At 36.2% G+C, this 26,755-nt stretch overlaps 1 protein-coding gene across 1 annotated transcript in view; it reads left to right on the top strand.

Moving 5' to 3' along the window:
• COL11A1 (collagen type XI alpha 1 chain) overlaps positions 1–26,755 on the top strand; it is a 160,718-nt gene that overhangs the window by 54,712 nt on the left and 79,251 nt on the right. Inside the window, exons 8-25 of the mRNA XM_074152644.1 lie at positions 1,001–1,246; positions 3,825–3,887; positions 5,430–5,471; positions 5,840–5,902; positions 8,675–8,749; positions 11,168–11,251; positions 11,505–11,561; positions 15,733–15,786; positions 17,169–17,222; positions 17,333–17,386; positions 17,981–18,034; positions 21,421–21,474; positions 21,580–21,624; positions 23,038–23,091; positions 23,180–23,224; positions 23,663–23,716; positions 24,183–24,227; positions 25,606–25,659. Of these exons, the coding sequence (XP_074008745.1) occupies positions 1,001–1,246; positions 3,825–3,887; positions 5,430–5,471; positions 5,840–5,902; positions 8,675–8,749; positions 11,168–11,251; positions 11,505–11,561; positions 15,733–15,786; positions 17,169–17,222; positions 17,333–17,386; positions 17,981–18,034; positions 21,421–21,474; positions 21,580–21,624; positions 23,038–23,091; positions 23,180–23,224; positions 23,663–23,716; positions 24,183–24,227; positions 25,606–25,659 (1,197 nt within the window). The remainder of the gene's footprint in view (positions 1–1,000; positions 1,247–3,824; positions 3,888–5,429; positions 5,472–5,839; positions 5,903–8,674; positions 8,750–11,167; positions 11,252–11,504; positions 11,562–15,732; positions 15,787–17,168; positions 17,223–17,332; positions 17,387–17,980; positions 18,035–21,420; positions 21,475–21,579; positions 21,625–23,037; positions 23,092–23,179; positions 23,225–23,662; positions 23,717–24,182; positions 24,228–25,605; positions 25,660–26,755) is intronic.

Raw genomic sequence — 26,755 nt, forward strand, 5'->3', positions numbered from 1 at the left:
CTTTAAGGCAAAAGTCATAGTCTTGCAGCTAATGGAATTAGGCAACTGTTAAATCAGAATCTGGCCTTTAATTTTAATTGCAATATCTTTCAATATCATTATTAGATCAAGGTATTTTTGGTTACTCTGGATGTTGATTAGCATCTAAATATATTTTTTAAGATTTTATTAGTTCATCTTGTCTGATCATCTAGAATATCCATTTTAGCAATATCTGAACTTTGATTTCTTTCAAAATTACCTTTTCATGAGACCTCTGTAAGAATAAGGCAATCCTCTTTTTTTTTTTTCACAAATGGTTTTGTACATCTCAAATATAGCATTCTTTTAAACTGCTTTGGTGCTTGGAAGTTGGTTGCTTGGTTTGACAGTTTACATACTTGAAAATGAAAGCTCAGATTTCAGACATGTTAAAATTGATCTGAGTTTTGCAGGTGGAATTTGACTCAGCCAAAAAATATATAAATTACCATGATAGACATGAATCATGACTTTTTGAGTGATGATTAAACTGAAAAATCATTAACAAGAGAAAAGAAGTTGAAACATTTAGCTCAGCATTGGTATTTATAGACACAAAATAATAAAGAAGGCTGGGCATTACTAAAGTGATGCTTGCATTTCCTTTACATTGTTACTGTAAAAAGGTCTGAATGAATGCTTGTAAGTGTGAAACCAAGCAGGGAAATTTAGCTATATTTGGCACTAAAGTAACATTAAGCAAGCAGTGCATATTGAATTCAATGTTTCTGGAAGTAAAACAAAAAAGCATATGAAAGCATTACTTCTTTGTACTACTTATACAAAGATCTTTTAATTACTCTGAAAGGATGGACTTCCATTCCTTCAGACTCTAATTAAAAGACAATATGCTATAGTTCTACTGTTCTTTCTTCTTTTGACAAGTCATCATGGTGGATCAGCATATGCTTACATTGCTTTACTAACAATAACTCACGTATTCCTCCTATTCCCAAATCTTTGCTACTGATATGAATAGCAAAATCCTGTTGAAGAAGTATTTGCTGAAGAATACATAACTGGAGAGGATTATGATAAAAAAACTGAGGAAACTGAATATGGAAGCAGAGGAGTAGACCTCAGTGAATCTGATCTGCTGGTAGATGGAGATTTAGGCGAATATGATTTTTATGAATATAAAGAATATGAAGAGAAACCAACTGATTCCACTAATGAGGAGTTTGGTCCAGGTGTTCCTGCAGAGACCGATATCACAGAAACGAGCGTAAGTTGATTGAAGGTGTAATGCAGATTAATTTAATTTAGTGATTCTTTTATAGTTTTACAGTCTCAGAACTGTACAGAGCCTTATCCCGAGCTCCTTGTATGTATTAGATATATTCTCACTTTTTATAGGCCCATCCTCTTGTTTTAGTAATCCTGAACCCTTTGTTAAATGCAGGGATTTTGTATCTTTTGGTGAGGGGAGCAAGGGAGGGTTGAAGATGGGAGGGAAAGTAAAGAAGAGGTGGAACTCAAAAAAAAAAAAAAAAAAAAAAAGTTTTAAAAATCTTTTTAAACTGGAGCTAAAGCTGGAAAGAATGTAAGTTCCAGTGCATGTAAAAGTACTGTAATTAATATTTTTATGTGATTACCTTAAGAAATTGAAAGACATATAAGTGTCTAGAATCTTATGGCTTCTGCTACTTTCCAAGGAGAAAATTCATGAGTGGAAGGTGAAGGTCTGAACCCTTTCATGAAAATAAATGTAGTCAATGGTGACAGGTTTATGATCTTGCAGGAGTGATTTAACAGCTCAGTATATATAAAGGAAGATAGGATGACATGGTGGATCTTGTGAATCATGCTCTTTTTTGTGTGTTTTATAGCTCTCTCTTTCCCTCTGACTTAATCACAGGCTTAACAGCAAGGCTTTAATTTTCCTTTAGTTGTGCCAAGATCCTCGTTTACCAGTTTACTGAACTGTTGAAGCTGCAAAGAAAACTATTACGACTAAGACTGGAAGCAAAATTAAATCACACTTGGATTTTTAATTGGGAAGGCCCTGAATACAGTGGGAAGGGAGAATTTTGTTTGCAGATTTTGTTTGCAGTATTTTCTCAGTCTTATCTTTATTTTCTCCTCACAAACTCTGAACTTCAGTTTCCAGAGGATCCAAGACATAACAGCAAATGCTGTGAGGTTGCTTTTCTCTGCCAACCTTGAAACCCATACTTCTGTATTTCATTTATCACTCCTCTCTAAACCCTGTTGGGGTCATTGTATTTTTTAATGATCCTTATCTATGCAATGTGATACAAGCTTACTTTTTTCCTTCTAGCACAGATGAGGACACTGTGGCAGAATGACATAGAAAAGGTCAGATTATCTGCGAAACAAAGAGCCCATAAGGCACCATTTGTGCTTGCATTAAGCAAATGACTGTGTAGACTCTATCCCCTGGTGTAAATTTCAACTTAAAATGCCTTGCTACAAAACTGAAGGAGTCAGGAAGCTTGAATTAGAACCCAGGCTCTGACCTGGGTTTATTTTACAACTTTATTACAACTCTCATCTGCTGGACCAGATATATCATATCATTTTTCTTTGACATATGGATGTATTTGGAACAAGGGAAGTTCTACCTTTGATAAAAAAGGCAAAATGAAAAGTACTCAGTACCTGGAAACTTTCAAAAAAGGGGCAATATTTCCAAAGATTCCAACCAATTTTCATTAATATAATATAACATATTTATCTGCACCTCTTGCTACTTGATTTTTATGAACTATTGCATTACTGCTAGTGAGATCTGTGCATTTATAAATCAATATAAAATGCACTAGCCATGAATCTATATCTCTGTTTTTCCTTTCCAAAATATTTCATATTTAAATACTGTAGCATTATCCTTAATATTTTTAAATCCCCAGCTGTTTTGATGCAAACATGGAATCACTCTACTGAAATGAAAAAAAAAGCATCTCGAATTTTCTTCTGATCAGAGCTGAATTTAATTTCTAGTTTTCAGTGAATATGTTTGCAATCAAGAGAGGTACTTCTGAAGAAAAATACATATCTCCTGGTTTTAAAAAAAATAAAATTATTTTTCTTTATTTGAAATGTGAATGTGTCTGTGTTCTGCCATTAGCATTTGTTATTGAGTTATTGTTTTAGGTATTCTGTTATCTTAATCCTGAACCCAAAACTTTCCATAGAGCTGACCCTAAAAGAATTTTGCAGCTGATGCTAATTCATGTAGTTAAGGGGCATAACTGGCTACCCATGAAATATTATTTAATGTTTACAATGCCACTTAACTCCTTTCCCATTTATGTGATGAAGTCACAGACTCTTCTCAGACTGCTTTACATATTGTGCATGTCTAATGAATGAAATCAGGAGCTTGAAGGGTACTGTCCATATGGGACCAAGGGCTCTTTCTTTCCATCTTACTTCAGGCTTGCTTAACTCAGAAAGCCACGAAGAATCATTTTTAATTGCCAAGAATATGTCCATTCAAATAAGAAAAGAAAAAGCTTTGTGACTTGCACACAGAAGTTCTAGATTCTTAGTCTAAAGTCCTAAAGCAAACCATGGGATGCAAACTATTGCCTCTCATCAGAAAACTACAAATGGACAATATCCAATAATTTGAAACGTATGCATGCAGTTTTTGCGTTTTCCATTTCTCAGGTATTAAATATATTTGATTGATATGGTTTATGCCTGTGACGTGTTTTTTCATAGCACAGATCAATTCCAGCTTTAGCTTACAGTTATAGGTTGCTACAATTCTTTATTGTACCAGGTCCTTAGACTTTCTACTTATTTTCATTCTTGGGGCTGTTTTTACTGGCCAGGTGACTGGACATGGGGCTTACGGAGAAAAAGGCCAAAAGGGAGAACCAGCTGTGATTGAACCTGTAAGTACAGATGTGGGTGAGTTTTTCTTTTGCACTATATAACATATATGTACTTTTGGTATATCGTTATCAAACCATGTTGTTCATGATAGCCATGATCTCTGAAACAACCACCTGCAGTGTGGACAGTGTAAAAGTGATAACAGACACTAGCCTGTTCAGCCTTCTCTTTTGGTTACACAAAGGACTAACCACTTGTTCCTTAAAACAAGGAGGATCTTCTTGTGCAGAGGAAAACAGAGCATAGATACTTCAGTCTGTTTAGTAACTACAGCTTGGGCAGACCTACAGAGATAGCTTCTAGTTTAGGCACAGGTAACAGTGTAACTACAGGTTTCAACAAGGGCAAGGAAGTCCGAGAAGCTAAATAAATGCGTGTACGGTTAAGCTGTGCTGGTGCAGTCAAACTGCTAACAGTTTAACTAAGTACTTTATTTGGCGGTTACAACTTGGTCATAAGCACAGTAATGGATCAGTCGCTTACAGAATTTTTCTCATCTTTAAATAGTAGTATAATAACTAAGTGGCTTTTACAGTAGGATGAAGTTATGCTGTAGCATCTTGCATGATGGTTAAATACTAAAATGTAACTGAATTTAAAAGAAGACATAGATTACACAAAAATAATTATTTTATAATATCTAGCAGGAGTTGAATGCCAGTGTGGTTTACTCTTCTAGAATTTTCAAGGACTGCTTTCAAGTATGTATTTGATCCAAATAGAAATTAAAGTTTAGTCTCGTTTTTATTTCATAGAAAATTAGGTCCAGAAATATCAAGGGAAAAAATTAGCTTAAGTTGAAGCCTGGTAAAATACTATGATGTGTCATTGTTACTTAATATCAAAGGTCTGGATTCTGTGATCCAAAAGCTCCCCTTTAATTCTATATTCCTACCCCAGGATTAGCATTTGGTTAAGTTACTGATCACCAAAGTTAAAGTACTACAATAATGAACAAGTTAGAAGTCAAGATTTTGACCTCTCAGTCATGATCTGTGAAGAAGCTTAGTGTATGTTAGGTCATAAAATGCATGTCTTTTTTAAACCATTGCAAGATACATTTAGTTTATGTCAATAATACTGAAGAGGTATCCGCTGCCAATCTCCAACACTGTTGGAGTTCACTACAGCTAGCTTCAAGCTTTTTGGTCCAGTCCTCCTTCCTATGGAAAGCCAAGTACAAGTGGAGACCATGTATTCGTAGGTCTTGCTATGGCCTGGAATTTGGGCTAGTGTCTTCTCTCAAAAATAGGAACTAGGAGGTGCTATAAGACCCACAAAATAGAAATAGCCAGAGCTATTCACATCAAATTCTTTAATGGTATAAAAAGAAAATATTTTGAATTAACTACTATGAGACCCCTCACTTTTAAAGCTACATAGCAATTCAGATTCCAGTTCTAGTAACTGTGGAGAGAAGATCCTCAGAAAAGTTTATCAAAACACTAAGAAATACTAGCTTTAGTAGTTCAGCTAAAAAGATGTTTTATATTTTTCTCCAAGACACAACCAATTTAGTATCTTTTTTCATCTCCCTCTAGGGTATGCTCATTGAAGGACCACCAGGACCAAGAGGACCTGCTGTAAGTAGTTTAAACACAATTTCCTTTTATTGCCTTTGCCTTATCCACTGTGCTTTGGTATTCATGAGTTAACATAGTTAATATTGGTCTTATCATAGATCCCAAATGGTATATTGGCTTAGCATTTTTGGAAGGGAGTAAAAAAGGGTGATCTCCAGCATTTTCAGTGACAGCATGCTACAAGCCGAGTGCACATGAAAATCAAACTTTTGAATGTTGACTATAAATTTTTGTAAAAAAAAAAAAAGTATGCCACCTTATACATTGTTTTATCCAAAAGTATGTTCAACATAACTTTCCACAGAAAAAATAGTTCAAAAATTCTGCAAGCTGTCACTCAGCATAATAATGTCATTCATTTTCCATAGGGTCTTACAGGTCCCCCAGGTCTACAAGGTCCTGTTGGTCCTCCAGGTGACCCTGGTGAAAGGGTAAGTCAACATCTAGATTATCCTGGGTATTCGTGGTATGTCTTGCACTAATTGCTCCAAGAGTAAATAGGTTAGATGCTGATCTGAAATACATACACATAGGTTAGGATACTTCAGTGGAACTGGGGCTCAATTACTCAGCTGACCAAATCAACTGAGAATCTGAACCAACATTTCCTTAGTGGCAGAAATATGTACCGTAAATACTGGAAAGAAGTTGAGCTCGTCTTTGTCTATATTTCTCTGGTTTTATGTGAATTATTTTAAAATATAATAAAGCAATACGTACAAACATTTCATATGGATTTGAATGAGTTTTTAAAAAATCATTATGACCTCAGCTGTAACATGTAGAGATACAGAGAAGAACAAGCTCTACAGAATCAAAATACACGTGGAAATATTGAAAGTGATGGGTAATATTTAGACAATCCAGGCAGAATTTATTGGCCATATTAAGTAACATACTTCATGAGAAGCTTATCCCGTCATGAATATAATTGAAATTTAAGCTGTTGTTTTAGTCTGACGTATTCTTACAAGCCTTTTCTTACTGCCACAACTAAATCAATATTGAAACAGCCTAAATATATTTATTTAAGGAAAATATGTTACAAAAAAAACTTTCCAGAGCTTTATGAGTGGTATTTTACTGATTAGCCTAGCATGTTCATGCTGTATTTGTGTACAGAAGACGTTGAGAAGATGCTATTGCTTCCCTGAATAATGAGACGTTAAAATTCCAACAATGCTTCACTTTCATAAATCAGCATCCACACTTGTTTCATATTCCTTTCCTGTAGATTAACTCAACAACATATTTTGCAATTTAAACTTATAAAATGGCAATTTGAACACATTGTAATGCAATAACTGCTACTAATAGTTTTTAACTAACTGCTTACTGAATTAATGACATGGAAATTCTTGACTAAGCATATCATGTACCTGTCATGAAACAGACTCAATGTTTTATATCAAAAAGGACACATTACATAAAAAAATAACTGTAGACATGAGTTACCAAACTCATGAGAACAATACAGGTACAATACCAGATTCTGCTGTCAGCTTCCATCCTAATGAAATAACATATCTTACTTTAAATTTTAAACGTATGTGGGCAGGTCTGGTTTTTTTACATAAACAACAGCCAGTGTATACAAATAAAGGCTATAGCTCTTGCTATAACTATTGTGACTAGTTTTCATCTTAGGTAAAAAAATTTAGTAAAGTAACATTATGAGAAAATTACCACTCAAGAAAAGCACATTGCTTAATTTTAAGAAGCCCATATTAATACCTAGAATAATTGAGAATGTTGTTTAAGCATGGAACTACAGAACAATTAGGTGAGAAATACGCCATTTTTGTAGTAGCCTATGGTGCTTCAGCTTTTGTATTAAATTATTATATCATTCTAATCCTAATAACGGGTATAAGACAATAGAGAAAAAATGAACATACCCTTCTGGAGAAGACCATAAGCGGTCTCACTTCTGCTTACTGTAAGGATGAATTTCACTCATATAAAATGGTGTAAGGGAAGAAGAAAGTCAAAACTTAAATAATCTTTGGTTTTATCTTCAGTAATCTAATTTTCATCTTCTGATCTAATCTTTCATTTCTAATCTTCACAAAGACACATAATCATATGGCATTTAATTATTTTTCTATTTTTTAACCTTAAATAAAAATTGCCTGGATATATAATGGTTCTTTCTAACAATTCATATTATTCAATATTTTACATCTGAATTGGTAATAATTCTCAATGTAAGATTTATCTGTAGTGTGTTATTAGTATGGAATTTTTTTTGATGCTTCAGGCTTTTTTGAAAAAGAGCTCAAACAGATTCAGTAACAGACTACTGATCTTAATTCCTGAGGAGGGGAAAAAGCACCAAAATTTTTCAGATCAGCTTTCCCATTGTTTTGTTCAACTCCTGAGCAGCAGAAGGAACCAGTTAAGACAGTTTGATGTTTGTTGGTCTGTCATTGCAACCCTGCAGAGAGTCGTTCTGGTGAATGAGTACTTTGTTTCACAGATAGCAGCAGGCAAATGAGCACTCCTGATGCAGGTCAGGAGTGACATCTTGTGACCTTGGAGTGACCTTGACAGCTTCAGCTAGTAAAAATGCAGCATGCAAATTGCTGGGAGGAAAGGTGCAATTATAAATCTAACTGTTGTCACAACAGTAATATTTATTTATGCAGCTTGTTGGATCAATAATCATGAGCATTGTGTACACACATTGGTACATTTCTTCAACTCCAGTTTACACAAAAAGTTTTAAACTGTTTTTAAACTCAGAATTAGATTTCATTAAAAAGTAGACTTCAAGTCATAGCTGGAGGACTTATGTAGCCTTTGAAAATTAAGCTACTCAAAAGGTTTAAAGAGAATCTGCAGTGTTAGTTCTCTATATCAAATAAAGCAAACACTGGAACACAGTGCAAATCTCAGCTCAGCCCAACTTATGAAATCATTAGCAGACCCTCTGTAATTAGGTACTCTGTACTCCATTTTTTAATATAATTTGTAAGTAAAATAATTCAAGAGAATAGCTTTCTTCCCTATTGCTGAATGTGTTCCCCAAATTCAGTTAATTACCTTAGTAATCATGAATAACATTCCCAAACCACTTTCAAAGAGACGATTAATCCTTCAAGTGCGTCATTATGAATACAAGTGTAAGTGTGTAAGAGTGACTCAAAGGTTTGTCTTATATAACTTTTTGTTCTCATCCCTTTTTCTGTCATCCCTTTTAGGGTCCACCTGGTCGCCCTGGTCTCCCGGGTGCTGATGGTTTAGCAGGTCCTCCAGGTACCATGTTAATGTTGCCGGTAAGTTGTGTTATGATTTCAGGGTAGCCAGGCTTCAAAAAGAGGAAGTGTGTTTCAAGAAATGTATGAGTGTTTTCTTTTTTCATCTACTTTGTCTTTGGAATGAGAGTTGATACAGTTTCTTGTATGGTGTAAGCGTTTCAAGATCGTATGGTACCTTTTTTCCCCTCAAACAAAGCATATTGCTTTAGCTCCTGCATGGCTGCCAGACTGGAACCTACACTAATGTATTACATGCACTGAAATCCTTATATTTTCAACAGTAACTGTGATTTGCTACTATATCTCCTAAACAAGGAGTTTGCTGTTGCACAAAGGGCTCGTACTCCCAGCGGGTGTGTGTGCTTTCAAGTCTTCTTGACATGGAGAATTTTAAGCATTCCGTTCTTAAAATTGGACTTCAGTGTCCTCTTTGAAGAGTCAGTGCATCCTTTGAATAGAAATATATGCACATAGCCAGCTCTGCTCCCACTGGAGTCAAAGCAAAACACCATCTGTTTTAGCAGGTGGAGGAACAAGCCCAAAGCTGTTAAAGTATCTTGCAGCTTTGTAGTATGAAAAGTACTATATGCATGGAATTCATTATTCCTAAGTGTATGGTGTGTACCTGAAAGCTCTGATTAGTTCCAGTTCCCACAGAATTGATAAACCAACTGTAAACGAAGGGGCAGTATTTTTGGTAAGTAAAGCAAAGCAAGTAAAATGTCTCGGAGCTGTAGTTGCTGCAGTTCTGATACAGGAGGCAGGACTACATCAATGTGGAAAGGATGATTTTGTAAAGTTTCTTTTCTATTTATGAAAAAATCAATGGGAGTTTATGAAAATAAGCTAATGTTATTGACCTCTTGCTTGCACCAAGTTACACAGCTGTTACACAGCTGGCTGTGTAACAGAAATATTTGTTTACCAATAATTAGTTGATGGAAAAATGCCACTACTCCTCAAGGGAATTATTCCCAAATCGTTCTTCCATCTGTAATTGCTGTATAAGTTTGCTGCATTAAAGGTAGTAAGTGTGGACTAATACTTAGCAGTAACTTTGGAAAATCTCAGTAGCTTTACCTTTAGATGTTAATGAGTCTCACAACTCATTTACCAAGGGATTTACCAAGTCAAACCAGAAATTTCTCAGGAAGGAAGAAACCAGCTTCAGTGTTCCCACAGTCCAGCCTGGTTATTTAATCACCATCCAGAATTCTTTTCCACATTTAAAAAACCCACTGAGAAGCCACTATCCTTTTCTAACAGATGACCTCTTTACTAGTTTGAGAGCCATGCTGGTATAAAGGAGTAATCAGGTGGAATCAAATCTAGCAGTGGCAGACCATCTTGTCACAGATAGATTCAAAACACCAAGTAATATGTGGGAGACACCTTGTGTGGCTCTTTGTCATCACGTGTGGGGTTTGAATTCATCAAAATAGGTTCACCTTTTTAATGGCTGCAAGATGATGAATTTAGGCACTTTTGCTTGAAAAAATATTTTGAAAATGTGGTTGATTCCACATTATGTGGATCCCTACAAACCACTTGGCCTTCTTTCAAATGATAGAAGCCTTGGTAGTTCTCTTCTCATTGTAGAAAAAGTCAGGTGCTCATTTCTGGGAGCTTAAAGCAATAAGATTTCCATCACTTCCAAAAAACAGTTCTTCCATTCTGATAATAACATGACTGCAGGAGAAAGACCTCAAGCAGTTACCGTGCTAACTCTGGGTGTAGGCAAACTGAACAAATTGTTGTGGACAGTGAAAGATTCATAGCCCTGATATCCAGTGTGTCTATGCCATACATCTGGAAAGCTGTGCTTCTTGTTGCAACTCTACAATGTGTCTGTACAACATTGCAAAGCTTCTGCTAGCAGTTTCCTGAGCAATGACAGTCTAGGAGAGCAGCAATGAGTACTTAAATTTTACTCTGTAATTTATTTGAAGTTTTCAGAAGTGATACAGAACTTTTTCATTTTAGATATCAAACATTTTTAAAATTGATGTCTGCCTTAAATTGAATTGCATTTTTCTGTGGGTAGCTACCAATGTACAGAGAATTAATTAATTTTGAAACATATTTTCAATGAGGTTTTGCCGATAATTAGAATCGATAATTAGAATCTATTCTGGCCTCTTTTTGAAACAAACAAACAAACAAGCGAACAAAATTAAAACCAAAATCCTATGAAATCAAGAAAACATTTGCTCATAAGTGATTAGATTTGCACTTCAGTTCTAAACTATTACCAATGACTTAATGTTCATACTGGATCCAGTGGCCTCAATGCAGCAGTCTTCTGAAGTTAGTGGAGTGTACTGAAGATAGTGGAGTGTCCTGTGTCTTTGAAGTGGTTTACAGAGTTGCAGCGAATAACAAGTATGGTTTTAATTTGATAAATTCTGAATCCTTTTCTTGTTTTGATACTTGCAGTTCCGCTTTGGTGGAGATGGTGAGAAGGGCCCAACAATCTCAGCTCAGGAAGCTCAAGCACAAGCTATTCTCCAGCAAGCTAGGGTGAGCACAAGGAGCCTGCAAACAAAACTACCACAAGGGTACAGCTCCAAAAACATTTCCATTTTATATCATGCAGGATGTGAAGTAAAGGGCTCTAAGCATCATCTCATCACAGTACTTACCCTTATTGACAACTGAGTAAATGATGGGGGATATTTGCTAATGCGTTATGAAATTGTATTAATATAGAATTTGTATGCTGGCTGGCAGCTCTTTCTTGATACCTGTTGTTTTGTTCTGTTTGTTTTCTCAGATTGCTATGAGAGGTCCACCTGGTCCCATGGGACTCACTGGAAGACCAGGTCCTGTGGTATGTAAACAAAACTGTCTCACACGTTTAAGAAAACAGTAACGCAAGTCCATAGATATCATTCTGGCCTTGCTTACGCCTCTGTTATTTGTACTTACTTTATCAGAAAAAAACCCTGATATAATTAAAACCATAGTTTGTATTTTTATTCAAGGTCTGCAATACAACTTAGATAATCAGTTTTTATTGTAGACTTTGGGGTGTTTGGATAGATCACACTGGTAGACTTACAAAATTAGCAAATAGTTTTACATAAATAACTATATATTCCTCTACAGTCAGTCATCTCTGTAATAATATTTACAAAACTTCTTGTGGTAAATATGTAACTGTACAGAAGGAGATACTAAAGCAAGAGTGTGCAGAATGACCTTGGCTCACTATTTAAGCTGAATCTGGGAAGTTCTTAAGAGGAATTCATATAAGCAATTAAAAACCATACAGATTTCTAAAAGAATTGTACTTTTTTACTTCAGTCCTGAATTTGGCTTCACTGCTAATACCCAAGAATCTGGTAAATGGCATTGTGGATATTAAAAAAAGCTTAATGTTTGTACAAAGTCTATACATGGAACACAAAACAGTTTTTCTGCTGGTATGCAAAACAACTTTTTGATCACAAATAGGTTTACCTCTGTAATCCTTACAAATAATTTAAAAGGACAATTCATAAAAAATTCACAGTAAAAGAATAAAACCAGGCAGGAAGCTCAGTAAGCCAAAGCTGCCTGATCAATCTTGCAATTGAAATTTCCTTTTTTAGGAAATTGATACTTTTCAGACTCCATAGTCCACTAAATGGTATAACTTAGCATTTACCATCTTTCAAAAAAGGTATTATAAAGCATCTGTACCATGATATAAAATAACAAATGCTGCAGCCAAGATCAGGAGCTTTGTAGAAGACTAGTCTTTTCTAAATTTCTCCCAGGTGATAGTATTTATCCTCTGACACAGAGTGAAATTCTCTTCTACAGTTAGTATAGCATTCATGTTTGAAAGATCCACTTAATTTGGAAACTGTTATTTTGTCTGCTGTGATGGCACAGCTGGATTGGCAGATATTTGGCCTCTTACATTTTGATCTATGTCTGCGGTAATTTTTATTTACATCGGCATTATGGTAGTGGACTCAAAGGGTAATGTTAGCAGTTTTCATTAGATCAGAGAAGCATCTAGTTGTAAAACAGACAAGAATACAATTGTGATATTGAGAAATGAAAACAAGTGTTAGCTGAGTAACCAAGAGTAAAGGATGAAGCAAGTTCCTGTTGGTTTATTGTGTGAAGAAAAAGTGACTGCAGAGATATGCCAGTCACAACTGTAGCAGCATACATAGAAGACAGCAACAGAAGTTGCTGGAGGCCACCTGGTTTTCTCCTTGCTTAAGAATGCAATAGCACTTTCCTCCAAAGTACTTTCCTTCCACTCATCCCAGCTGTGGAGATTCAGTCATAACATAGAAGTCATGAGACTACAGTATGAGAAATATGGTTCCTTTCCCTTCTTTTGTGCTTCTTTCCCTCTTTAATGTGATGCTCCAGCAACAGCCTGTAGCTGAACAGTAATAACCAAGTCCTTGCCTTCCAACCTCCTCTTTTTCCATCTAATCCTCACCCACCATAATATACAGTGTCTCTTAGTTTGAAAGCAGAAAAGAAGATGGACAAACCTGAGTATAGCATCCTACTGCTACCAACAGAAAATACTGGCCAGGTTATCATCAATCTCATTGTGTATAATTACAGCAGCACAGTGCAACTGAAAGGTTGCCTCAATGGCTCTTGCTGCTATTCCCTCCAGTGACCACTTTTATTAACAAAGCAATCCCAGGGGGACATGAGATAATTACATACTGTTGAAGGAATATTTTAGGCAGCGTAAGAAATACTCTGGATCGTGTTCTTCCCTGATCCTAGCAGCTTAACATTCTCTTCAGTGACTCTTGAACGCTAGATGATACTAAAACTGTTGTAAATTGTGGTTTTGGTTGGCTTGGTAGCACTTTGCCTCATCTTCATATAGAATCATAGAATCATAGAATGGTTAGAGTTGGAAGGGACCTTAAAGATCATCGAGTTCTAACCCCCCTGTCATGGGCAGGCTTGGGTCACCTCCCTCTAAACAAGGCAAATAGCCTCAAAAATTCTGTTCCAGATTATGCTGTGCTCCAAATTGGCCAGTCTCACGAACCCAGTCTGTTTATCTATGTGAAATTTACTTTTTTCAGGAAAATTTTAGCTAAATACCCCACCAGAATTTCACTTGGTCCCCAGAAACTGAAATCACTGGACTTTACTTCTATTTTAAAGCAGACCTATACAAGACCGGTTCTTTTCTAGAGTAATTCTTCCAAAGTAAATAGTTGCTACCAAGCAGAGAATTTGGCTCACAGACTCCTGATTGATCATGATTAGGTATGCAATACTTACAAATAGTCAAACATGTTGGATCTATTTAACAAATGAATACATGATTTCCAGCAGTGTATTTAAATCAAGAGACCTGCAGGATAACATTCAGTCTATACATGTTAAATAAATATAGAACAGCTGTAAGCAAGGAATTCATTTGTAAAGACTGGTATAATATTGACAGTGGGTTACATACCTTTAGCTGAGGTACAACCTGGCCTCATACTCTCACTTCCATTTTTTAAAAGGTTTCATGAATTTATGTATGCAAAGTTCAACAAATTAATAATAGTAACAGTTGTTTTGCTTCTAAGCCACCAGGAGGCTCTAGAAATCCAACTCTTCGATCTGGCAATATTTTTGGCCTACAGTTCCAGAAGCACCTACAGATTCTTGGTCTGTCAATTGTTTGTGTGTGCAGCCTGTTTTAAGAATGAAGTAGCAGGAGCTTTTACTCAATAGGAATTGTATTTTGTTAAATTACTAGTAGTAAATAAGATACATTTAGAAACATATCAGTTATTAAAAGTCTTAAACGTAGCACTGTCAAAGCCCCAGTCTAGCTTCAGCTGAGTCTAGAGTTCACACGCCTAATTAACATAGAATACAACATGGATTTCTGCCTACAGGTATTAAATGTAATCCATTATATTAATTAAAAGCAGAGTTACACCAGGGAAACCCAAACAGACAGTCACCGCTTACCAAAGTCACTGTTCTCTACACTGTCAGTACCAGCTCAGGATCCGATTTTCAATTTGCTTAGGACTTGATACAATACCTGCAAAGTAAGTGGGAATCTTTCCACTCTATGGTGCTAGACAGTACTAAGCCAAGCTACGAGTTTAAATGGTCACTATAGTGAATATAGGAGGACTATCAATTTTCCAAGGTCTGCAAGATTTGTTTCATATTAAATACGTACATTTGGTCTTGACCTGTTTCAGAAGTCAGAAATGCAAAAATCCTTTTGCCCATGATAGTAAACTTCAGTATGTTCCTTCCTTGAGCCTGTATTCTGTATGAGCATGTCAAGATTTTTTGGTTTGTCTATTTTTGTGAGACCACTATTAAGAAAATGCAAACTTACTTTGACTAGTTCTGCCCCAGATTCCATGCACAGTGTCCTACCCTGGAAGAAGATCTTTTTTAGGTCTGTTTATAAGTAAAACTCACGGTGAAAATCTGTATCATCGTTTAATGATAGTAAAGAGATGCAGTTATATAGATTTTCCACTTCTCCAGGGACAGATGCACAAAGACCTTGATTAAAACATCACTGAAGTTCATGACAAGATTAGACAGGGTATTTTTCATTGACTATAGTGATCTTTGGATTGAACTCCAAGACTGTTATTTTCTGTACAACACAGAAGCAGAAAAAGGTAGAAAGAGGTGGCTTTCATTTCTGTTGCCTTTCTTACGGCAGATGCACTTCTGTTTGCATGACATGTTCTTACTCTTCTTACTGTGCTCATATTTAACTCTCAAATATTAATATAGAACAAAGTGTTACATTTGATCCCATGCAAATCGATGGGTGGATTTTTTGGTAATAGAAAAATTTTTGGTCCACTTAAGCCCAGTGTCTAGACAATGATATATAGGAGTATATCTGCAGATTCAAATGGTGAATTCACACCTCCTAATGAATAGGGGATTGTTTGGTTTTTCTCCCTGTAATTAATGTATAGAAAGTAACATTCATTTAGAGTTTTTTGTATATTTAAACAATATGTTTTGCTTTTTTCATCAAGGGTGGACCTGGAGCAGCAGGTGCTAAAGGTGAAAGTGGTGAACCAGGTCCCCAGGTACAGTAATATTGCCTGTTATGTTTGAGCTTTTTTGTCTTTGAGAAAATGCATTCATATCACTTAGAAGAAATCAATCAATGATATGCTTTCCATGTGCAATTGAAGAAAAACAGCTTTTACAATACTATCCTAATTAAATGCAAATATGAAAGTAACAATCTTTATATAACAAAGGGCAATTATCACTTGTAGAGTGTCATCACTTGAAAACCTGTTTTAAAATTGTCACTTCAGGCTCTTTTCTCTCTTAAATAATCATATGTCAGTCTGCAATTGTATGACCTTAGGCTCTGATCTTATCAGATCTCATAAGGTAAGAGAGAGAGAATTTAATTGGTAATTAAACTGGATATTTTCAAGAAAGACGTGACATAGCAAGAATAAGTCTTTCGGAATCAGTGCATGCTTTTCTTCTCAGCTTTGTATTATATCAGCTCCTGTGCAGTGATGTTAAAGAGCACTGAAACACATTGTAATCTTTCAGCTTAAACCTAAAAGTATATAAACTATATATAAAAAACCTAAAAATAGGGGGTTCTTAAAGAAATCATGATAGGAGTTTCTGGAACAATGATTTTGCCAGATCTCAAGTGGTATCATGGATTTGCTACATTATTAAGTACCTCTCTTAAAACTCCACATGGATATTTGCAGAAGAAAAATAAAGCAATTAAACAAAAAAGCTCTCTGAACAGCTGGTCAGCGTACCAGTTTGCTTACTTACATTTTTAGTATTTTTTCTTTTCCTACTCGATATTTTTGTATGGCGAGTCCTTACCATTGCTATTTTCGCCTGAAGAAGATGCATTTGCGTAGATGAGAAGGCTTCCACAGAAACATGCCCACACAGTCGTCAGTGAAAGTTACATGTGAAGTGGAATTAGGTTTTTTCAGTCTTCCTGTAGTTAAAACTGTGCTGTGTAAGGCTAGGAAAGACAGAATGTGAGCTGTTTACCAGCACAACTCATGTTTGTGTATGAGTTAGGAATGTTAAATAAGCACTCTTTTTAGTTTTTGTCAAATAATTATTATGTGACTAAAATAATTTTTGCATGAGAAGACGAAGGGTTTTCAGACCACAGGACTGAGATCTTCAAAGCCATGAAAAGAATGTAAGAAGCTTTTATGTTAAAAGGACCAATTATGCAATGTATAGTGCCATCTCATGAAAACTAGTGTTAAAATTGGTAGTGAAAGGCCAGTTTGGATGCCCATGTTCTATTAAAACTAATGCAAATTTGGAAAACAGAATCCATCTCCTTGGAAAAAATGCAACTTTGTTTATAAAAAAAAATCTTATCTTGTTCTTGAGGTGAGATGTTTAACTAGCTTTTTGCTGACATGAATATGATTCTAAGAATCGCAATCTTTAAATTCAGGGTCCTCGTGGTGTTCAAGGTGCCCCAGGTCCAAGTGGAAAAGCTGGCAAAAGGGTAGGTAGCAGATCAATCCTGCTCTGGGTAAATAGTTTCTATTTAACTATATCTAAATATTATCTGATTCCACTGCATTTTCAAATGTTTGCCCCTTTGGGGTTTTGCAGGGACGTCCTGGAGCTGATGGTGCCAGAGGAATGCCAGGAGAACCTGGTGCAAAGGTAAATAAGAATGAGCCCTGAGGCTTTATTTCAGTCTTGGAATGAGCTAGACAGTTTTTATGTAGGTACCACAGTTTCTTGCAGGCCAACCACAAATTCTTCTCTCAAGTGAAAATATTGAGGTTTCAGATAGCTGGGTCAGATGCAAAAGCTGAAAATGAATTATCCATTTAAAATATGGTAATTAATGGTAATGGATAGTAGTCTGACCTTGAAGTATCTTGATTCTCAGGGCATGATTCCTATCCCTCTGAGTCAGTTTCTAGTTACAGAGTACCAATAATAGTAAAGTCAGTTTTGCAACTGCAAAGTGCAGCTAGAATCAAGCTTTTTATTTAAATGCAGACTTCTTTTTATAAATAGCATAATTACAGCACAGTGAAAAAGTTGGTATGGCATTTTCTCTTTTCTTAATGCATAGAAGCAAATTTTGTGCGTTTGATCTCTGTGCTCCCCTCCATGTGTTTCATTCAATAACAAAAGTGTACATATAACCAAGGGTAGAAATTAACTTTTAGAAGTAAGGCGCAATTTATTCAGAATAATATAGAATGTAATAGTTATTTACTAAATCTGTGATTTAATCTTTCCTAGGGTGACAGAGGATTTGATGGTCTTCCTGGCCTCCCTGGTGACAAAGGTAACAGGGTAAGAAAAACATATATATTTATACAACAGCACATTGATACCGTCACAGAAATAATGCACTATTCATTAAGAATAGCACTAAGGACTATGGGGAAGTTAAAACCGAACGTAAGCTTTTCACACTATAGAATAATATCTATAATGTCAGATAATATATTCCTCACAAAACGTTTTAGTAATATCAATCAATACACAACAATTCATATATATATATAAATGATTTAAATATATTTACAGAATTCAGATCACATCTTCAGCTACATTTTGCTCTAATTTTTCAATTAAGGAATTTGCCTGTTGGACTTAAAGAGATTGTTAAAGGAAATAGGAATAGGAAAAGGAAATTAGCATAAAGTTTCTGTATCAGCAGCATGACAAATTTTAACCTGCCGATAAGCTTGCTCAAAAAATAGATTTGAATATTTGAATTGCAAACTGAATTGTTTAGTGTGGCTTATTCCAACAACTGCAGTTTAAAGACAGATCAGAGACAGATCAGGTAAGTTAAGAAAACTTGAAGTAATATTTAAAATAACTAATGTACTCGCTCCTTATGTCATACCAATCTGTAGGATGAGACTGCATCTTTCCCTACAAAGTATAGAAATAATCACAGCAGGGGATTTCTGCTTTAGATTGTACTCCTAATGTATGTGCTAGTAACAACATACTGTACTGAATGTACCTCCCTTACTGTTGACTTGTAAGTGCAATGCACCATAAAAGGAACGGTGAGTGTGAATGTCAACAGAACCATTCCCATATGTGCTAAAGCTTGATGACCAACAAGTGACTATAGCTCTCACTCTTCAATGGGTTGGCACAGTTGCTGCACTTCCCAGAAAATCTCAACTGTGTTGGCCCATAATATTGTTCTTTATAATAGCATCCAAGGATACTCTTTTGAGTTCTGTTTGCAATGGGAAAAGAACTTCTAGTGTCATACAGAGATGTCTTGATCCTCTTTCATAATTCCATTTTACTTAAAGAGTGTAAAGAAATGAGCACATCACATAACTGAAATCCAGCTTGATCAGCAGGTGACCAGCAGAGGGGGCTAGACATTAAGCTCTTGCCACTGCTTCACTTGCAAGGCTGAGCAGAAATTGGTTCAGCCAGGGAATGTCTGCTTTCCAACCTGAAATACTAGAATTCTCTGGCTGAGACTTTCCAAGTCATAAAGAAATTCATTTTATAAAAAACATTCTATTTGTTTCATATTCCCTAAACAAAGAAAAAAATTAAAATAGAAGAGTAAACTTGGGTTGAAATTTGCAAAATAGTAATGAAAATAAGGACTTTTTTCATCATTACTTTCATCCCACTATTTAAATATCACTGTGATCTCATGTTTCTGTGAAAATATTCTGTAAAAGTACAAACTATGGTCTTTCTGAAAGCAGCTCAATTCAAAGCTAGATCAGATAGCTGTAGCACTTCAGATTCATATATACTGATGACATATAATGCAAATATTCAGTTCTCTTTGGGTTGAAATAAAAAGCACTGAAAGAAAGACAAGAGAAACATTTTTCTGTTGTAGTCACGTTTCAACTGTAAGAGAATTGATGTTGAAAACCCATAACTTTAGAGTAAAAGTTTTACAACTGCTTTTAGAATTAGTCGTATTTGAACTATGAGTTGCGAATTGGATGTCTCTCTCGCTCCTTGTGTCATACCAATCTGTAGGATGAGACTGCATCTTTCCCTACAAAGTGTAGAAATAATCACAGCAGGGGATTTCTGCTTGGGATTTCTGCTTTAGATTTCTGCTTCTACTTCTAATGTATGTCTCTCTGAGGTTATGCTTCTGTCAAACACCAGTTGTCGGAGAGGAGCTACTGGATGCAATTCTCTGACTTCCAATGTTGGGGAGATCAGACCACATGTTGGAATATTCCTTTTAGCCCCAATATCTATGACTTCGAATTTTTCTTATTTAGATTTACTAGATGCATAACACTTCTCCAGTATAAAAGCAAGACACTATATACTAGAAGAAAAGGTCTAAGGAAAAAGAAAATCAGGCTTTAAGACAACATTTGAAGGAAAGGATTAGAGAATTGAAGAACTGAGAATGCTGATAATGATAGGAAGTTTTGTTCTTACTGACAATACCAGGACACTGAATGCAAGCTCCTAATCTAAGTGCCCTGTGATTGGAAGACAGGAAAGGTAGCCCTTGAGGGGATGAATGATTTCAATATTTGAAATCTTAAGTCAGTCTTGACCTGCATATTAATTGGAAGTCAGAGCATAGATCACGTGTCTCATGTCATCTTTCAGGAGTGTCATTTACCACAGAAAAACACATGCTGAACCAGCAGATCACATTGTATAGTTCCAAAATTTAGAAAAATATGGAAATTGCAGTATTAATTCATCTTACAGGTATGAAAGTGCAGTTCATAGAATTTCATTCTCTCCCATGCTGACTCCAAGTTATATAGGACAGAAAGGCAGTAGAATAAAATCCTGACATCCCTAATATTAGATAGCTCTGGAGCAAGAGAGCAAGTTACCCAAAATTGCCTATGAAAGTTTGAAAGAGTAAAGAATGGAGCCACTAAAGTGTAACTCCATGTATCTCTGCTAGGATCCACAGCTGTGGTCAGGCTCCTTGGAGACACTGATAAAATTAAGGAAAACAGCATGAATACTTGGTTGTTGTCCAATGCCAGAAGGAAGTCACAGTCTAAAAACCCGCTGCCCAGAAAGAGGTCAGTCAGTGGTGTTTGAGGTATGCAGCACACTAGTTCTCTTTAGAAATAGGGAAAGAAAAATAAATCCTAAAAGTATGGTCCAGAATCTACTGAGGCTCTGCATGTATAGACTTGAAAAACCCAAGCCTCTGAGGGGAAGTGTGGAAGTCTGGCTGCCTTCCAAAGGCTCAGACAAATCAGTCCCAAAGCTCCCAATGACTGGTGCCAGGGCGCATGTTTCTGAAAGGTGGTCAGTGCACTTCACCATGTATATTCCAGGACCCACCTGTTGGTTTATTAAATTCTGACCCATGTACACATATCTTATTTTACTGGCAGTAATCCATTGTGGAGGAGGAGGGGGAAGGTGCTGATGAGACAAAGAAAAATGTGCATAACTGCATTTTATAGCAGTAGTTCGTGTGTGTTCTGGGGCCAAGAATAGTTACAGAGTGATATTTTACAAACACAAGTAGTTCATTGTTTTAATAATGTTCATTTGTTTTTATACTAGTGTAATAAAAGACTTTACCAATTACTATAACCTACAGATTTACATCACTGTGTCAAGACGTGTTTTGACACATCAGACTTCAGCTAACACATTTATTTCCATTTCCCTTCCCATCCATCATTGTTTCCAGCAACAAATGTATTATTTTAATGACTTTCCTTATTCTATAGGGAGACCGTGGCCCACAGGGACCTCCTGGGTTACCTGGTGAGGATGGATCAAGAGTAAGTTGCTATTTACACAGTAAAATCTAGAGTGAATCTTCATGTAATAGGAACGTGTTCATGTTCTTTTTTTCTAAATCTTCTATTCCCTTTGTACAAAAACAGGGAGAAGATGGAGAAGTTGGACCAAGAGGTCTCCCAGGTGAAGCTGTAAGCAATGCTTTCTTATTCTTCTGCTTCTGTTACAAACAAAAGTCACTCTCAGATTTGTTTCCTTTCCATTGAACTGTTCTGAGTTCCAGGTATAAAAATTACTCTCTGTGTGTGTATACAGAGAGTATGTATTCTGGCTGAAAAGCAAACAAATGAACAGTTTTGTTACGGGTGAAACACTACTTACAGGATTAGAATTAAGTCAGGGATACATCCAGCCAAGTGTACACAACTTCCAGAATCACAAAGGCCTTTTCCCATCCTGTTGTGTAAAACAGTCACTACAGTCCATTGTACATGACATTCTAACCAAGCCCCTGTTGCTTTGAGAATGTTTTCCAAACATCTATTTATTAGAAAATAAGGCCTGGCTTCTTCTCTTTTTTCACACTACTGTGCTTCTTTGTGTATTCGTACACTTGTTTCACGTACAGAATTTCCACTGCTGCCAGTTGGAATTCTGCAGGTGCTGTCACTGCAGAGCAGAGTTCTGCATTGCAGGCAAGAAATCAAGCCTCAGAAAGGGGAATTTTACTCTAAATGTATGATATACTGATACCTACTCACAAAGTAGGAAGAAGTCACTACAGAGTCAGTGTTATTGATTTGGGACTATATCATATGAGGAGACTAGAGACTCAGTCCTGCCTGCTTTAATGGCATGACATGAGTGATGACACAAATGATGAAAACTAATATTCATTTACATAGTATAGAGCAAAAAGATTATGTTATAGACCAAATCTTGCTCATTTTGTTTAGGAGAATAGCCCTTGGTCTTCTGTGGAATATTTTACTGAAAAGAGGAACAAACCTGATTTTGGTTTCCAGAATTCCTTGCATTTATTATAATAGAATTATTAGTAATTTTTAATTTTTTTATTCAATCTTTACTACAGGTAAAAGCACTGTTTTACACTTAGAATAGTAGTATAGAGTATGACAGCCCATCATGTTTTCTGAAGAGAAGAATACAAAAGTATGCTACTATTCATGTCAGACCATCAAGCCAAGACACAACTGACACTTTAGTGGAGGATGCCGTGCTAATGTTCTGTATGAGGAAATACAAATAGTTATCTCCTACCAGTCTCTGAAAGGACCATACAATGGCTAAATCAAAGTTTGCCCTTCCACTGACATCCTGTTCAGACATATGGTGGCCTTCAGGAGAATCTGTTATCAGTGAATTTTTTCATTTCTTCCTTCTTTCTTTCTTTCTTTCTTTCTTTCTTTCTTTCTTTCTTTCTTTCTTTCTTTCTTTGTTTCTTTCTTTCTGTGTCAACCCTTATGCTGCCTTTCCCTCATCCTTCTTACTCCTTATGACATTCCTTGCCTGGTCTTGCTCCTGGGCCTCTTTTTGTTCAGAAAAAATCATGCAGGTGTTAATAAGTGTTTTTTCTCTTCCAGGGTCCACGGGGATTACTGGGCCCCAGAGGTACACCTGGTCCCCCTGGACAACCTGTACGTATGAACTGTTTTGTATTTGCAATTGCAAGAAGAAAAATGGAAGTCCACCAAAAGTTTTTCATGTTTATACTGTTTGTTGTAGGGCATTGCAGGTGTTGATGGACCTTCAGGCCCAAAAGGAAACATGGTAAGTAAGTAAGCTGGGAATTTAAAAGGGAGTAGACTCTAAGAATCCTTTCCACATTCTCTTTTCCCTGCCGCTATGCCTTCCCTTCCATTTAATTAAACTTTTCTGTCAAAATATTGAGATTCATTATGATCTGATACAGAAAAGAGCAGCCTTCTATTACTTAGTTTTCAGCCAAAAGGCCTAATCATGCTTTCTCTCAAGCTCCTTTAGCACCATGGACTCCAGTGCTTAGATCTTATGTGAGCTGTTACTCTGTATTGAAGAAAAGGCCATGATATTCATTAGCATGAAAAAATATCACACTGGATAGAAAGTTGTTGGTAGACTTTAAAGAGGGAGGAACAAAGATGAGTTTGTATTCCTTTTAGTCCTGACAATGAAGATCTGTAATGCAGAAATGCAAACCTAATGCCCTGGTATTTTTTTGCATGGTAGGGTCCTCAAGGGGAACCAGGACCTCCTGGTCAGCAAGGAATCCCAGGCCCACAAGTAAGTGTAAAATAACTCTCAAGAAATACAATGTAATGTGCGGCAAATGTTTAATAAATGGAAATTACTAAAAGGTTAGCTTTTTATGTGTAAAACTGATAAAGCTTCAAGGATTTTATAAATAATAGTGCAAATGTGCCGAGGGCAGTGGGAGCAGAGTTTTCAAGTAAGCTTTCAGAGGGATTTTTCATTCAGGAGAAAAATGACTCATTCAGTGTTCCTGGAATGCAGCAGGAATGGCCACACCTGGAGGAGGGTTCTGAATAGGATCTTGTTACAGACCTACTGCCAGAATAGTGGCTTGTGCAAAAGGCTCACACAAAACTCCTGATCTAACTCGTAAGGGGGAAAAAGAAAGCCACTTATATTTGCCAGTGTGTTTAAACAGATTAATGAGGGACCTTTAGTAGGGTGAATGTATGTATATTGTTCTCCCTGGTTTCTCACACTGGTTTCTTTTTAATAGGGGCTTCCTGGTCCGCAAGGTCCTATTGGACCTCCTGGTGAAAAAGTAAGTTACAGCATTATTCTGGTATTTCACAGTCAGTTCTGTGCAACAACCTTGCTTATGTGCTTAAGGGCTTTGCTATGTTTTACGGAATAGTAACCTAAGATCTAAAAATTAGCAGATCTTCCTGAGATCATCAAGTAAATTAATAACCAATGGACACCTGGCTTCCCTCTTATATACACTTTTTCACATGCGTAATTTCCTTCCTTTATTTTGTATTCATTTTCTGTTATTAGCTTCAGAATCCCATCTACAATATTAAACAGTGTGTACTTGTATGTTAATTTCACAGCAAGCTGTGAAAATTATTTCTATCAATCTCTTTTTTATAACAAAGTTTTAACTACTCAAGTCTGACTCTTCTCTTTTTTCAAGGATTATACTTTGACATAACTCTGCAGTGTAATTGGCATACTGTAGTGAGAATTGGTGTTTTTTTCCTGATCTATCTGTACGTACAAGTTCCTGTGGTTTGAAACACGTCTTCTGTTAATTTAAAAAATGTCACTATTGAATTTTATGCTAATTTTACTTTTTTCCTCTTTTTGCTGAATTCCTGCTCTAATGGTTCTTCTTTGATTTTGCTCCCATTCACTGTTTAGTATATACTTTAGAAGAAATTGAAGGAGATTTTAGGAAACAACATACATGCTTTTTAACTGCCTGTGTGCCTAAGAAGTATTATCCTAGGAAAATGGGCTAGGTCCACAGTAAACACATTCCAGAGGCTTTCACAAAGACATACCATGCCTTTCAGCTGTAAGCACTGGGGTTCTTAACCTATACTCTTTGCCTCTTAATCTTGTTGGTATCTTTCATATGGTGATCCCTTTTATTCCTGAAATTCTAAAAAATAGTTTATTTTGTACACGGGAGAATTCTTCCCCGCCTTGTGTTATGTGTGTGCATGTTCATAGGGTAATTCCTGAAGCCTGTTCTCAGACAAGCACCTCATTGAAAAATACAGGTGATTTGTATTTGCTAAAGATTGTAAGAACTGGCCTTGCGCTTATATATTGTATGATAGTATCTTTCTGGGTTTAGTTTTGTTATATTTTTTTGTTTAGCCCTGATACCTCTATAAAGAGATTTAGGTGTAACTACATTTTATATCCTTAGCTCTTAAAGTTCCATGTATTGGATATGGGTGGGATCTTTTTTCCTCTTTTTAAAAATTATTATTATTTTTCTTACAGCTACTCTACACCTGGGGTGGGTTTGCCAGTTGTTTTAACAGAGATTAAAATACTAAAAAGATTTAAGGTACTTTGCTGGTTTAGGGCATACCAGTCCTCAGCAAGGATGATCCTTCATCATCCTAGCAAATGATAGAATGTTCGCTATTGTTCTTATGATGTGTCTCTGTTACTGCATTTAGGGACCTCAAGGCAAGCCTGGCCTTCCTGGCCTTCCTGGTTCTGATGGGCCTCCTGTAAGTAACCAAATATTTCATCCCTTGAATGTTTAAATGCTTTTACCAAGTAATAAATATTTCTGGATACCTGTATAGCAAAAAGAAAATGGAGAGTAGAAGCTCTGATAGTCCTAGTTGGCAACAGCATTATAAAATCCCTCCAAAATCTCTGTATCATTAGAGTTGTTAAGGCTAAGATAATTACATTTTTGAAGCAGATGCTAAAAGTGCCTGTGGGCTTTTAAAATTTGGTCCCAGATGCTGAAATCCATCTGAAACATCTGCAAGGATGTGTAAATAACCTGACACACAAAGGGCCAGATACTGTCTCACTGTATTCCTACTATGTCAGTATGGCAAAGCAAATCATCTGTAAAAATGCTCACCACTTGTTTTCTGAGGAAACAGAGTAAACTAGATCTTTCTCTGCTTCCTGACCTAAGGTGCATATTAAATGTTTGAGCTTCTTTTTCATTGTCTACACTGGGACAGACCTAAGCCAAACTTTAGAATCTTGGAAGAAGAAAGGAATTCAGTTTAGCTCTGAGGATGTATTCACTCATGTGAACAGAGTTTAACCACCTGAGTAATGCTGTTTACAGTTCAAGCATTAAACTTAAACGGAATCATTGTTCATAATGACATGCGTAAACACAAGCTTTCTTGCATCAAAAACATCATCTTCTTGTACCACCAAGAGCCATTAGGCAGTCAGTGTGACTTCTCAGACTATCTCTCTCCTCCCCATGTCATTTCCCCTACAATTTTTCTTTTAAGTTAAATAAAGCTGACTTTTAGCAGGGTTTTGCTAGGATAAGAACAGAACTGACTTCAGGGCTTTCATTGCTTAGATGCTTATTATTACAAATACAGAATTGTACCCAAGGCTCTCACAATCACTCTTTTACCTGCCAAAGTACCATCTTCATGAAGAATGTTAAATATGCAATGATAGTCCAGCTGCAATTCTGTGTCTTGAATCATCGTCTGAACATTTGAACCTTCCCCTTTATCCTTTTCTGCATGCTGGGAACAATATTAATTTCCAAACATAAGCATTATTTTAAAATCTGCATCTTGTTGAACCTTAAAAGCTGGGGAGAAATGCCATAAG

The sequence above is a fragment of the Numenius arquata genome, chromosome 8 (genome assembly GCF_964106895.1).
Source record: "Numenius arquata chromosome 8, bNumArq3.hap1.1, whole genome shotgun sequence".
In the NCBI taxonomy this organism is placed as follows: Eukaryota; Metazoa; Chordata; class Aves; order Charadriiformes; family Scolopacidae; genus Numenius; species Numenius arquata.